Source organism: Micropterus dolomieu, linkage group LG12 (assembly GCF_021292245.1).
Source record: "Micropterus dolomieu isolate WLL.071019.BEF.003 ecotype Adirondacks linkage group LG12, ASM2129224v1, whole genome shotgun sequence".
NCBI classification, from domain to species: Eukaryota; Metazoa; Chordata; class Actinopteri; order Centrarchiformes; family Centrarchidae; genus Micropterus; species Micropterus dolomieu.
The window spans coordinates 10,348,020-10,361,824 of NC_060161.1; the positions used below are offsets into that span (position 1 = coordinate 10,348,020).

The window sequence follows — 13,805 nt, forward strand, 5'->3', positions numbered from 1 at the left end:
AGTGATCAGTGCTGCTGTTACAGTAGTGCCTTCAAGACAAAGTGAAGCTACCTTTGACAAACAATAAGTAATGTAAAATAATAAGCAACCAAGGGGGAGCAGGTAGTGGGAAGCTGTGTGCATGTGAAGTGCATGTGAAGTGGTCAACCATAGGGCTGCTGAGTTTGGTGTTAGGATTGTGGAGACTCAAACGCACACAATGAGGAGAAAGTGTAAAAGATAAAGAGGTGTAATATTAGCCCACCATGCATACACACAAAAAATAACAACCTTGGAACTGTATATCGGCATTTGAGTATCACTGGTTAATGCCCTTAAACATTCAGCTTCTTTAACTGTGTTGTTCAATGCGGACAGTAAAACATTTAAAGCTGTGCTAAGCTGCACTACATTGTTTCTGTGGAACTAAAAGGTTTCCAGGCCAAATTCCTTTCTCCTCCATACTAACGGCAGGAGGCGAACTAAAACCTGTAAATAACATTCAAATCAGAGTATGACCAATACAGTTTTTTAAGGCTAATACTTATATGGAAATATTAAGACCCTGAGTCACTTTCACACTATGAGTAAAAATGATCTTATATAAACTCACTATTTTCTAACAAAGTTTAAACAGTTTTGGTTATTTCACATCAGGATTTAGCAACATTTCAATGTTGCAAATGTGAAGACAGATGGCAGATTATTTGATCAGATTTCCTTTAGGATCCTTAAAATTCTGCTATTAACCAAGATACAGCTGAAAAGTGTTACCTGAAACACTTTTTCTAAATGATCTCTTAACATATTCTTTGGCATTTCTGTACTGATATTTTTTGTTACTTTGTGGCCGAAATATGTGCCAATACTGATATTTGTGATAAGTTAACAGTGAATATATCGGCCCGGCTGATTTATTGGTCTAGCTCTATGTCTTGTGTCTGTTGCGCTCCGCTAGAAACTGCCTTCAGGCAGCAGTAGGTACTTTTAGTAGGAAAGCTAAATGATGCTTGAACCCTTTCTTCTTTAAATTACTTGTAGACAGTAAGAAGGGAAAAAATAGGTCAGAGAAATCAGAGTTTACTGATAGTGTATGACAATTTCTAGGAAATGATGGCCTTAAAATGACAGCATATTCAAACAGCTGGCTCTTGCTGGAAAGTCCAGCTTTTACTGATGAAACCTAACAAAACTGACAAAATTAGGTCATGATAATTTCACCCATCAGTGCCATACGTTCAAACACTAACCCACAAAATAACTACTCTTAAACATTTCCAGGAAGTGTAATGCTTTCCAGCATGAAATGGCTTTTGCCCAGTTGCTGTTTGGATTTAAAATAAGATTTCTCCATAGACATCTTCGTTGAACCTGTTGCAATACACTAAAATATCTCTGCAACTACAAAATACGTGTTTGCATTGCAGTTGTCATCATTAGTAACAATATGGATACAAGTTGTTTTCACCCCTATCCCTGGCGAAATGTAAAAATATAGGCTTATTTTTGTTCCTAACCCTGGTATGAAAATATACTATTTTCCAGTGGGTCATCTTCATTCTTTGCAATGTACATATTCACATAGTCACCTTTGAAAAATGGTGAAAACCAGTAGTTCTGCCAGTCTGCCAGCTATCAGATCATCAACTTATGACTTCCTGACCAAAGATGGACGACTAAGAGGCGTCTCGGGATATCCAGCCACTTTCTGTGAGGAAAGTGAGAATGCGCTTCTTGAGGACCTTGTCCAGGTAGCTGGGCAGCCGGCTCTTGGCCGGGATGCCTTGCCTTTTCTGCAGGTGATCTTTGATGATGATGGTTTTGACAGTCAGGTAGCGTGCCGGGCTGAGGTTCAGAGAGTTACACAGCACCTTCTCCCTGTCTGACAGCAGCTCAAAGCCCATCAGATTCTCGATGGCGGCAAACTCCCCGTCTTTGCTCTCTTCTTTGATCCCGCCTCCAACCCCCAACCCTCCAGCAACGCCTCCTCCCCCTCCAGCTCCACTCCCGAGTCCCATCCCGGAGCCAAGCCCGCCTCCTCCGCCGCTGCCCCGTTTGGAAGTGACCACGCTTTTGTTCTCCTTGCGTTTCTCCCGTTTGTGTCGTGCTGCTTCATATTCGGCAGAGTCTTCCAAGCGGGAGATGCCGTTGCGGCGGTAGCGCTGCAGCTCCCGCACCTTGGCCCTCAGCACACGCTCTTTATGCATGTTCTCAAAAAATTCTTCAAATTCTCGATGGGCCATAAACTGGCAGAGCCCCCGTAGCCTGACGCGCTGATCCTTCTCTTCCTTGGTGATCTTTCTTTTGGGTGTACTTGGAACAGAACCTGATCCCACTGCTGCCATAGAACCTGATCCAACTGTGCCACTACCAGCTCCAGCCCCACCCACGCCACCAGCACCGCCTATGACTCCCAGCGCTCCAGGTTTGTCCTTCTCCTTGTCCTTCTTGTCCCGGCCCAGGAACGACGGTACCAGGTTGTAGTCTCGGGCAATGTTCTTACGTCGCTGCCGTTCTCGGAGCTTGCGTACATACATGTCCACGTGGCTGCGTTTCATTTCAATTTCCACATCCTCGTCGTCATAGTTCACAGACAGCCCGCTGATGAGCTTCTCTGCATCCTGGTCATATTCAATCTCATAGTCGTCACGTAGCGGCATGTAGCCCAGCTGCTGCTGCTCAGCCAGGCTGATATCCAGCGGAGGGAGAGGGGTGGTGAGGCTGGGCGACAGGGGCCCCCCGCTCGGGCAGGTGTGGTCGGTCACACGGTTGGGAATGCTGTCCGGGATGCAGGCCTTACCCAGGTTCCCGTGGATGTACATGGTGACATAGTGTTCCATGACTTCATGAGGAGTTCGGGACGCTCCGACGTGAGCGGCCATGTCTTCCTGAAAGACAACATGAATAGGAAGTTGTTACTAATGAGCACAGTGTAAGAAATACAACAGTATGCTGTTCATAAATTTATTTACTGGACTACAAACCAGAGTAGTGCTGAAAAAGTCATATATGAGTTAATCAAGAAAAAAATTTGATAATCAATATTATTTTCATCAATATAATTCATTCATTCATCATTCAAATACTTTCTGGTCCCAGCAAGTGCTTTTCTGTCTTTAATATCTAAATTCATATATTTGAGCTTTGAACTGTTTTTGTTTAAAAAAATTTAGTGTAATTTATAAATAATTTACAAGTTTCCAGGAGATAAATATGTTATTTAATATCATCAATAGGGAAAGAGACAGTATTCAGTTGATAGTTATTATAAATTCTAATGAAGACGCATGAAATGTGACATTTGTCAGCCTAAAACAGTGTTGTCTATATGAAAAGTGCAATGAGATAACTTCTGTTATGAAATGGCGATGTATAAATAAAACTGAATTGAAGTTAGGCATATCTTTTACTTTGTAATTATTTTTGGTATTTAGCATAGTTCAATGCGCCATTATTCAAATCTTGAATCGTAACCTTTTATCACTTTAATGTGTATTTTGTTTTTAGTTTATGTTAATATTCATGGTCTTTTTTGTGTACTTCAATATGTTTTGCTGTGTTGAATGTTGTCCTGTCTGTCCTGCACTATGAGCTCACCAGTGCAGTAAAGTCAACTCAACTAATGATGAATTAATGTTCACTTGGGTTTAAATATAGCTAATCTTTCAGGGAAATTTGCATTTTCCCAATCAAATTAAAATTCTATCCAGTAAACTGCAAGGAAAAAAATAAAATACAGAATTCATCAGTAAGTAATTGTTCAAAGACACTGTTTTCATAAAGCTTACATCTAATGTCTGATGTTAAAGTATGTTATGCAGGCCATAAATTCCATTTACAGGGATTTATATTTGTTCGTGGTGTATATAAACTGTTACCCTTCAATATAGGGTAACAGGTTACAACTAACTACCTAACCTCAAACACTATTAGTATACACTGCAAACATTTAGAGTATGGTCCAAATTTGAGTTTAGCTGAGTTCCTTGTAAAACATTTTAGTTTGTTACATTTTTCTAATTGTATTTATTATGTTCCACCTGGAGTGTCCGTATGTTGATTGATGTGAGTTGGCTGCTGTTATAACCCATTTTCCCATTTATTAAGCTATCAATTCTCTATCTGAAGTCACTAACGTTGCGCACTCTTTTTTGGTTAGGCCTACTACTTGTGAGCTCTTGTTCTTAATGTGACACCATTAAGCCTCGTTGTGCCTTCAATTTAAACTGTATAAAAATACTGTGGGAGCTTTTATCCTGCTCGTTATTATCGTGTTAATGCTCAGTCGTACAACTTTTTACGACGGTAACGTTACAGGGAAAATTCATTGTCATAAAGGTTAACGTTATCCTATTATTATCGCTACCAGCCAGCTTCTAAGTACTTTAAATAACAGTACTGTATGTGTATGTTAGTGTATAGTAGCGACTCTATAAGTTAAGTAACTTAAAATGTGATGTACCCAGTTTCCAAATCCATATTGCTCGATGGCATCTAGCAGCGACTGCTCTTCCCTGCTGGTCCATCCTCCTTCTGCCTCGGGACCCCAGAGAGAGAACCGACCGCCGTCGACCTGCTGGTAGCCGTGCCATCTCCGGTGATTACCTATTTCTGCGCCCGCCGAGAAGCACTCCGGGCACAGCTCGATATCGGGGCAGTCGGTGCAGCGAAGCCGCAGGTTCGTAACATCTGCAAGGCAGTTCACGCAGTACTTCTTCCCCAGGTCGGCCATGTTGCCTGGCTCCTGCTTCTTGTTGTTGGAGGCAGAACTGCGCGCCTGCGCAGCGCGAGCCTTGCAGCGCGACCTACTCACATCCTGCTCGTTAATATTCATGAGCAGGGTTCAGGGCGCCTCTGATTGGCTCCCGAATCCAGTTTCCAGGACAACCGAAACAAAACGAACATTTTCATTGACTAGAGAAGTGCACGAGCCCTATATCGAAAGACAAATTAAATAATACTTTTGGGGATTATGGTACTCTTGAAAAATGGACGAAAAACCAGAACATGAGGTGAAGAATGACACAGAGAGGGTGGTGTTAGTGGATTCATCAAATGAGGAAGACAGTTCTCCTGTTACTACTAAAAAGGAAAAAGAAGGTGTCCCAGCTGAAATGGTTGCATCAGATCTTGATAAAGAAAACTCTGAAAGAATGAAATCTAATGAAGAGGCCCCTGTTGGAGAAGCAGAAGAGAGCAGTAGAAACGAGCTTCCTGGTGTGGACAACATCACCAAAAGTGAAGACTTGGATGTAAAGATAAATGAAGTCAATGAACAGCCAATGTCCTATGAGGAGAGTGTTGTTTTTGAGATCAACAGTCATGATTACAGTGGACCTTCCAGCCTGCATCAGACTCCGGAGAGAGAGAACACCAGTCCTACACAAGAGGAGGACAAGGCGGAAGAAGAGCAATCCACCGCTGCTCCTGCAGACAGAGTCGACACCGACTATGAAGAATACACGCAGCTCCTCCAGGAGCTGTGTGAAGAGAGAGGTAAAGCCAGCCAACACAGCGGCCACCTGCAGATGAAGCTGGCAGAGTATTTCCGTAAGAAGGCCGGGGAGGACGCCCAGCTGGAGAGGATGATGCCGGTGTCGGAGCAGCAGCAGGAGTATGAGAAGTACATTAACCTCCTGACTCACCTGAAGCAGCAGCTCACCACTGACTCAGAGAACGCTCAGCAGCAGGCAGAGGAGCTGAGGTTACAGTCCCAGAAGAAGCTGGACATGGTTGGTCTTATTGTCAGGGTCTGTGCAGCGTGTTCTACAAAAGAATTTAAAATTTTTCCTATGTTGGAAAGTGCACAAAAGTGTTGTTATAATACAAAATATTATAATCAAATGATATAACAAGATTAAGAATATAATATTGAATAAGCTAAATAAATAAAACAGATAAGCAGTATTGTAATTGGAGAAATACATTAGGGCTAGCATTAATAAAAGTTTAGGACTACTAATCTAAGAGGTGATGTATTAGTATATCAATGCAGCATTATCAACTGAAGTGAAAGTAATAATATTTCTGAAGTATATGCATAGTTTACAAGAAGCCACCTTTGGCAGAAGTGTAATTTGAATACGGAAAAAGTAACATGTATAGTAAAAGTACAGTTTCGCTAACAAAATGAGTTTATTCATGAATTTACATTTCCATTTTAAGGACTTATTCATATAATAAAATACAAATAAGTAAATACTTGAATTGAAACATAAAATATACTTATTTATAGAATTATAAGCAGGTTTTGATTATCTTGTAAGTTCTCACTGGCAAATTCACACCCAAAAATGTCACTATCCATACTAAAAAAAAAGTGCTGTGTGAGTGATATTTCATATGCGAGATTTCTGTATTTCTGATCTCACTTTTGCTCCTCTTACTGGTTTGAAGTGGGCAGGGCTCAGTTGGAAGAATGTCATGACACATATGTTATTTCTGTCGTGTGGTTGTCTGTGTATGTTGTAGGACTAAACAATTAATTGAAATAATATTGAAATCGAAATATAGCCTACTGCAATTTTCAAATTGCAGGAGGCGCAATATTTGTTAAATGCAGAATGTGTGTCAAAATACCATTTTTAATTAAATACTGTCATGGCAAACCTAGTTATGCGTTTTATCGCTAGGTTGGATAGTTAAGAAGAACACGAACAAGAAGTAGTAGTAGTAGTCGTCCGGTTTGTTAGAAGTAAGAAGAGAAGTGAAATTTGAACAAACAGAAGACCACACGTGTTATTTAGCACAAGAGTTTACAGAGCGTGTCGGCCACCGTAGCTTTTCCTACGCGCTTGCAAAGGGAGAGGTGAGTGGTGAGTGAGCCGTTGGTTGCAATTTGCAACCCTCACCACTAGATGCCACTAAACCTACATTGAACCTTTAAATATGTTTTTCAATGAAAATTAGAATAATGATGTAAAAATGATTATCGCAAATCATATCGAAATTGCAATATCAGTCAAAATGATCGCAATTAGTTTTTTTTATTATTTTTGTTCAGCCCTAGTATGTTGCCAGCACTTATCAATCAAATCTGGTCAAATCACACCCACACAGTCCTGATGAAGTAGATTAAATAACAACTATGATGATGATGATGAACTATGATAATACTATGATAATAGCTAGGACGTATTATTTTTAACTTCAACTTCGATTGCTTCTTATTTAGTAAAGGATATTCAATGTTAAAGAGAAATACCTAAGATTTCAAACCATGTTTCCAGGGGCTGTAAATGGTCTCCTTTTTCTCTAAGGAAAAGGAGTACAAGGGGTCTACAGATGCTGTTATGCAGTGAGCTGGGTGGATGTGACATGCATACTTAATCATATAAACACTGCTCTCAGAAATATGCAAACAGGGTAATGCTTTAGGAACAAGCAATTTGCAAAATACAACTAAAATGTCTGTAAAGAACTGTGAAATTTTAAACCATTTGGAACCCAGTGTACCTTATTAGAAAATAAAGTTGAAACTGTTGCAAGTACTCTTACAGACATTAGTCCTTGCCTGCATTTTCATATGACGTCCAAAAAACCCTAAGCGTGCCCAATAAAGACCAATTTATACTTCTGCCTTGAATCAATGCCGTAGGTCCACCATAGCCTTCTTGTAAACTGGAGCCCTACTGACGCGCACCTCCCCAAAAATGTTACTACACGTCATGGTGACGCAGACTGCAAGAACTCTGGTAGGTTGGCTTAGTAGCATTGCATTTCCGGCCTGTCCTTGTTCTGCCACAACCCGTCCATACCATTCCCTCCGCCTTCTCTCGTTTCTGCATTTTAGCAGTTTCACTAAAAGTAACTGCTGTTCAACATCGATCAGCTCCAACTCCAACATGATACCTCAGTTTCAGTTGCCATTGTTTGTAGTATTTAACACCAACTCAACACAGTGGAACATAGAAAGTAATTACAGAGCGAGGCAGACATCAACGCACAAGTATAAATGCTCATGACAGCACGTGGCTACGCCGTTTGTTACGGAGTAGACTCAACGCAGATGCATACATTGGCCTTAAGTGTTGATTGTGTGTGTTATGGTGTGCTGGTCATCAGACTGTCTCATCTTTGTTCCTAGGTGGAAAATGAATGGCGAGCTTTCGTGGCACTGAAGCGTGATTTAGCTGTGACATTTCTAAGCCTGGGTAAACAAGCTGCTCAGGCCAAAGTGGAGTCAACCCTGGCAGCAGAGCAGCTTCGGCAGGACGAGCTGATCAAGCTGCGCCTCAACCACATCAAGCTGAGGACCAAGATTCACAGGCTGGAGGCAGAGCTTTGGAACAGAGAGGAACACACCAGGGACCCTCTGAAGCTCCAGTTTGAGCAGTTGCAGGCTGAGAGGCTGGAGCTGAAAAAACACACGGAAAAGCAAAATGAGGAATCGTTAAAGATGCAGAAAAAGATCAGCAGCAGCTTGGAGGTAGGTTGAAAAAGTAGTCTGTAGTTGTTTCACAAAATATGATTTTCAGTTAGGCGTAGTTAGTTAGTTGTTGTTTTTTTGTTCTATCAGGTCCTGTCAAACGTAAAGGAGAAGCTGTTCTGGAGCAAAACGGAGGTCCAGGCCAAGCGAGAGCAGCTGGTCAAGGTGGATGCCACGGTGGCCAGGATGAGGGGCCTGCTGACCAAGACTAAGCAGGCACGCAACAGCCTGCAGAGAGACAACCAGAGGTTGAAGGAGTGTTGTGGACTGCTTGGGAACAGGGTCCTGCTGCAAGACTTTGAGGACACCGTGGACTACTCCGAGCACCTAGAAGAACAACTGGAGAATCTCAAGGGCCGGCAAGCTGAGATTGTCTTCAGCTGTGGCAGATGGAGGAAGCAGCTCGGGACAGATTCAACATAGAAAAATCAGGAATGAAAATGAGCATCTGGCCTTGCAGTGTGTAGTTTTATCCTATGTGCGTCAACATGTATTCACTCCCAAGTATCACATTTGGACATATGGTCAAGACCTGTTGGCGTCAGCTTGTAACGCATTGGGGAGCCCCTTAGTGCAATAGTCCAAGTAAGGAGGTGGCTGGGGTGTATCAACCGGACTTTCACCCAAGAGACTGGTGTCTGTTTCCAATGTAAAACAAAAAGCCAACATTAGGTTGCGTAAATTGCATAAGTTAAGCAAGAAACGCTACCTAAGTTAAGCCAAGTAAGTAACATTGTAATTTTAACACAGACCATGATTTTTCCCTAAACCTAACCACATTGTGATGTTTCACAATGTTAACCACTATTTGTTCTACTGGTCTGTAGTGTTAGACCAGTCTGAAATTTGCTCTAGTCTAATGCAAGTTAGACTGTTTCACAAAATAAAAGACTGAATAAGTTTAGACCAAAAAATTATTAGACACCTTACCCCCAGGCTAGGTCTAAGATCCTATGTTACCTTGGTAACCATCAGTAACAGTCAGTTACATTACAAAACAGCCAAAAAAGGGAAAATGACTCATAATTTGTGGTTTGCAACTGATAATGTGGAGAGAGTTCTGAGAAGGAAAAATAGTTTTTAGGGACGCAGTAACCCACTAGAAATATACAACAATGAGGACTTCCTTGGTTGGTTTCGTTTAACTGAGGAAGCTATCCTGAGTCTGACAGATGAATTAGCTGAAGTACTGAGCCCTGCCTCCTGTTCCGTGGTCAAAGTCTATCTTTGTGAAACAAGGCCCAGATCCTGGCATTATTGTAAAATCTATGATGATAAAGTCATTGTTAAAAGCCTATACAATCATGATGTTTAATTTAAAAGGGATTTAAGCAAACATGGGTAAAGTCAAAGTAAAAATTTGGGTGTGCGAAGGTACCGCCTTTGTTTTAGTGTTCTTCTTTAGATGTTTACTACAAAATGGTTAACAGAGAGCTTTATGAAACGGTTGATCACTTATCCCTCTCAGAGCGGATGAGCAAAGTGGCATACGAGCAGGCAAAAACTAGCAGGTTGGCAATAGTAGGCTGGATAGTCAGGAGTAATATAGTAGATGACGCAACAATCCAGCGTCAAATGGATATCAGGCTCTTCCTTAATTGCTGCCGGTTTGTCAGGTGGGTAATTGAGATGAGGTCAGAGCGGCAACCCCAGGAGCAGTGACGCCCATAACTCCACTGCAAGGAGAGACCAGAGAGTGAGAGAAAGCAGGAGCACACAAACAGACAAAAACCAAATGGCAACAGGCATCCAGCATTCATTCAAACTGAGAAATAAAATCAGAACACTTTCACTTACATACAGATATCAAGGCAGGGGATTCTGACAGATTAATAAAATTAACTATGTACAGTTTACCTGATTTATTAAATTTGGCTTCTGGTCTTCATGAATAATTCATTAACAAAATCTTCTGTTAGCTTCTTTAGAGGTGATTCTTAATTGGAATTAGCAGTTAACAGTTGAACGCTAGCTTGACAGTTAGCTAGTTGTCTTGATTTTAAACAATACAGATTATTTGTTGGTTATTTTGCAAAATCACTCTTGTCTACCTTTATTTTGTTTTGAGCTGTTTTATTTTATTTTTCTTCTGTCTGTTCACTGTGTGGATAAAAAAAAGAACTGAGATGTAACATTGTAAATGTATTTCTCTCAATAAAAAATACATAAAGAAAATGTTTTAGGGGTAGTTTATTTCTTGGCAAACATAGTTAGTCAATATAAGATATTGTATTATAAAGTGCTGGCAGGAGGGTTTTTTGCTTATAGTTTCAACATATTTTAAACAGAGCCAAGCTAGCTATTTATGCTAAGCTAATCACCATCTGGCACAGGCACCATTCTGAAGACCTTAAAGTGATATGTAGGCCTATCTTCTCAGCCTTTATGGCAAGTGCAAATTCAAATCAATTCTGAAGATGAAGTTCCATCATTTTATCACCATCAGATCCATCAATGAGAAATAAATATGTTAATTAAAATGTTATTTTCAATTGAAGTCAGTAGATGGCACTACTGGATAAAAGTGTATATGTAGAGATTTGCCAGGAAAATTCAGTTGATCTGACCTTGTCAGCAGTTTTTTCCCCACTATGTTTGCATTTCAGTTTTGAAACTGATTGAAGTATTTGAATACATGCATAATTCATGGACTTCTGGTTATCTGTAGAATGTAAAATAATGTATCACAGTTTGAATAGAGCTAAAATAAGTTCTGCTTGGTTCATCGTTTCAGTCTTACTGTGGCAGTGAGTATAAGAATGACTGGGACCTGAGAATAGTTCTACATAAACTGCTCTATTTCTGTCTATGTCTAACTCTTCACAGGCTCCGATGCTGGCACTTAGAAAGGACATAAACACACATGCATAAATACATTACTTACCAATTCAATTTTATTTATATAGCACCAGTTCGAAACAGAAGTTAACTCATTGCACTTTTCATAGCAGGTGTAGGCTATTATCTTTTGATAGCATATAGCAGTGTGGCTGTCAAGCAAGAACATGGGGGCTGTTTGTAGCTTGCAATCAGTGATCCAGACGCCACTGCTCTGAAGGGCAGAAATACCTGCAGAAAGGGACAGAAAGCACAAAACTACAGGAGAGGGAAGATGTCGAGTTAGTAATGCGTTAATGGGATAAGAATGCGTACAGATGGAGAGGGAGAGGAGGAGAGAGGAGCTCAGTGCATCATTGTGAGTGTCCTGGCAGTTTAGGCAGTGTCTGACAAACACCTGGCAGATGCGGATAAATTGTTGGCAGTGGCAGGTAAAATTAATTCAGTGGACATAGAGATATTAATGCATGTACACATGGACTGTGCAAATTAATCTTAAAAAAGTTAAGTATTTTTTTTTTCACTAAGTTAATTCAATAAAGTTTTATCATGTTTTGTTCTTAAATTCATCATTTACCGGACTTATTTCATTCATTCACTCATTTCCTTAATAGATGATAAAGTGGTGGAATCTATTTGGCTGTAGCCTACGTTGTATTTGAAATAGTAGGTCAAATAAAACAATCCAATTGTGCAATGATTGATTGTAATAAAAAAATAATTTAATATACATTTACTACCATAAAAGACATAATATGTTTACAATTACATATTAAGAAGAACAACGTCATACATTTTAAATAAAGGATAGCATAATTAATTATAATTTATACTGTTGTTTTTAGAAACAATTTGCAACTTCCATTCTAAGTTAAATTGTACAAACGTCATTCCACATTTATACAAAATAGCATCTAGTACAAAATAGTATAGTTAAAATTATATTAAGTTAGTTTACATTCTGCACAGTTAAAGGTGTGGCCGCTTTGAGCAACAGGTGACAGTAATGCATTTCAGATTTCTGCATTTTCAGCAATGCTTTGTAATTTTTCCTTCTTCTGTGTGTTTTTTGGTGGACCTGTGCATATTTTACAGAGACTATTCAAATGTGATATGTTAACATGTCCCCTTTAAGTATAGTTTCCAGCTTTTCTAGCAATAGCTCTTGGCTTCATTGTGTAATGCAGTTCAGCTTCCACCTCTGCGATTTTCACTTATCAGCTTCCAGGCTTTTTAGCAGTACAGTTGATGCATTTGGCCTTTCAGATTTTTCAGGCAATTCATTTCCCATTTCTGCATTTCCTGCAATGCTTTCAAATGAATTTCAGCTGTCAGCATTCCTATGCATTTTCTGCAGGAAATGCAATAATAAAGTTTATTTTTCTGCAGTGCTAGGGCCCCTTATATTGCTGTTGGGCACTCAATTTTAGTATTGACTAACAATGTTAGTTTTCAAATAAATTTGAAATTTTTCAAACAATGATGGGACTTTTACAAAGGAGAAAGCATCCTGACTGGAAACTCAGCACTACACCATGCTGTATTATCTTTTAATTTTTGTATACTGTAGCCTACATCGTTTGCTTTTTGTAGCCTAAAGGGAACTACAAACTGCATCTCATTTTTACAACCCTAATGTAATAAAACCAATACATTTCCCTTGTGGTTACAGCATTTCAGTTCCAATGGCCTACTAAACAGTCACCCAGGTGAGTGCTAAGGTCACGCTGTCACAGTTTTGAGTTTGATAATTTGGCATCAGCACATTTGGACTCGTTACAGAAAGACAGCTAAAACCAGCTAGACCCTGCTCCGTTCTTTAATGTGAGATGAGTGTGAGAGCTGCCATTGACTGCACAGCTATTGAAATGACATGAACAAAAAGTAAGGTATAGTGGGAATCAGTGCTAACATGAGCAAGCTAGGCTAATTAGCCTGCACTTTCCAGGTGGAGCACAATGCATCTCCCACACTGAATGTTTTAAAGAGACAGAGAGCTTAAATTGCTAATGGACGATAGTCAACACAGAACAGCTTGTATTCCAAGCGCACTGTAGCGTAGCCTACAGTATGACGTTTTCTATTGGAGCAACACAGCACGTCTGGCAGCGATGGTGGCTGTCAGCTGTCAGTCAAATACAGTGGGTACGGAAAGTATTCAGACCCCTTTAAATTTTTCACTCTTTGTTTCATTGCAGCCATTTTCCAAAAATCAAAAAAGTTCATTTTATTTCTCAGTAATGTACACTCAGCACCCCATCTTGACAGAAAAAAACAGAAATGTAGAAATTTTTGCAAATTTATTAAAAAAGAAAAACTGAAATATCACATGGTCATAAGTATTCAGACCCTTTGCTCAGTATTTAGTAGAAGCACCCTTTTGATCTAATACAGCCATGAGTCGTTTTGGGAAAGATGCAACAAGTTTTTCACATCTGGATTTGGGTATCCTCTGCCATTCCTCCTTGCAGATCCTCTCCAGTTCTGTCAGGTTGGATGGTAAACGTTGGTGGACAGCCATTTTCAGGTCTCTCCAGAGATGCTCAATTGGGTTTAAGTC

The 13,805-nt window shown here is 40.0% G+C and overlaps 2 protein-coding genes across 2 annotated transcripts; one reads left to right on the forward strand and one right to left on the reverse strand.

Annotated features, from left to right (window-relative positions):
• Positions 1 to 1,043: 1,043 nt before the first annotated feature.
• Positions 1,044 to 4,781, reverse strand: tada2b (transcriptional adaptor 2B). Its single transcript, XM_046063769.1, has 2 exons — positions 4,442 to 4,781; positions 1,044 to 2,867 (listed from the first exon to the last, which is right to left on the reverse strand). The coding sequence occupies exons 1-2, from the start codon at positions 4,709 to 4,711 to the stop codon at positions 1,656 to 1,658; spliced, it is 1,482 nt and encodes a 493-aa protein (XP_045919725.1). The 5' UTR covers positions 4,712 to 4,781; the 3' UTR covers positions 1,044 to 1,655.
• Positions 4,464 to 8,860, forward strand: ccdc96 (coiled-coil domain containing 96). The gene is made up of 3 exons (XM_046063770.1): positions 4,464 to 5,711; positions 8,066 to 8,407; positions 8,498 to 8,860. Exons 1-3 carry the CDS (start codon positions 4,968 to 4,970, stop codon positions 8,828 to 8,830), a joined length of 1,419 nt encoding a protein of 472 aa, XP_045919726.1. The 5' UTR covers positions 4,464 to 4,967; the 3' UTR covers positions 8,831 to 8,860.
• The last annotated feature ends 4,945 nt before the right edge of the window (positions 8,861 to 13,805 follow it).

Bases quoted from the DNA above. Each gene is read 5' to 3' on its own strand.
- tada2b (XM_046063769.1), bottom strand. From the start codon at position 4,711: ATGGCCGACCTGGGGAAGAAGTACTGCGTGAACTGCCTTGCAGATGTT. The intron at 2,868-4,441 runs GTACATCACATT...GTTGTCTTTCAG, and splicing joins AATATGGATTTGGAAACTGG to GAAGACATGGCCGCTCACGT.
- ccdc96 (XM_046063770.1), top strand. From the start codon at position 4,968: ATGGACGAAAAACCAGAACATGAGGTGAAGAATGACACAGAGAGGGTG. The intron at 5,712-8,065 runs GTTGGTCTTATT...CTTTGTTCCTAG, and splicing joins CCCAGAAGAAGCTGGACATG to GTGGAAAATGAATGGCGAGC. The intron at 8,408-8,497 runs GTAGGTTGAAAA...TTGTTCTATCAG, and splicing joins AGATCAGCAGCAGCTTGGAG to GTCCTGTCAAACGTAAAGGA.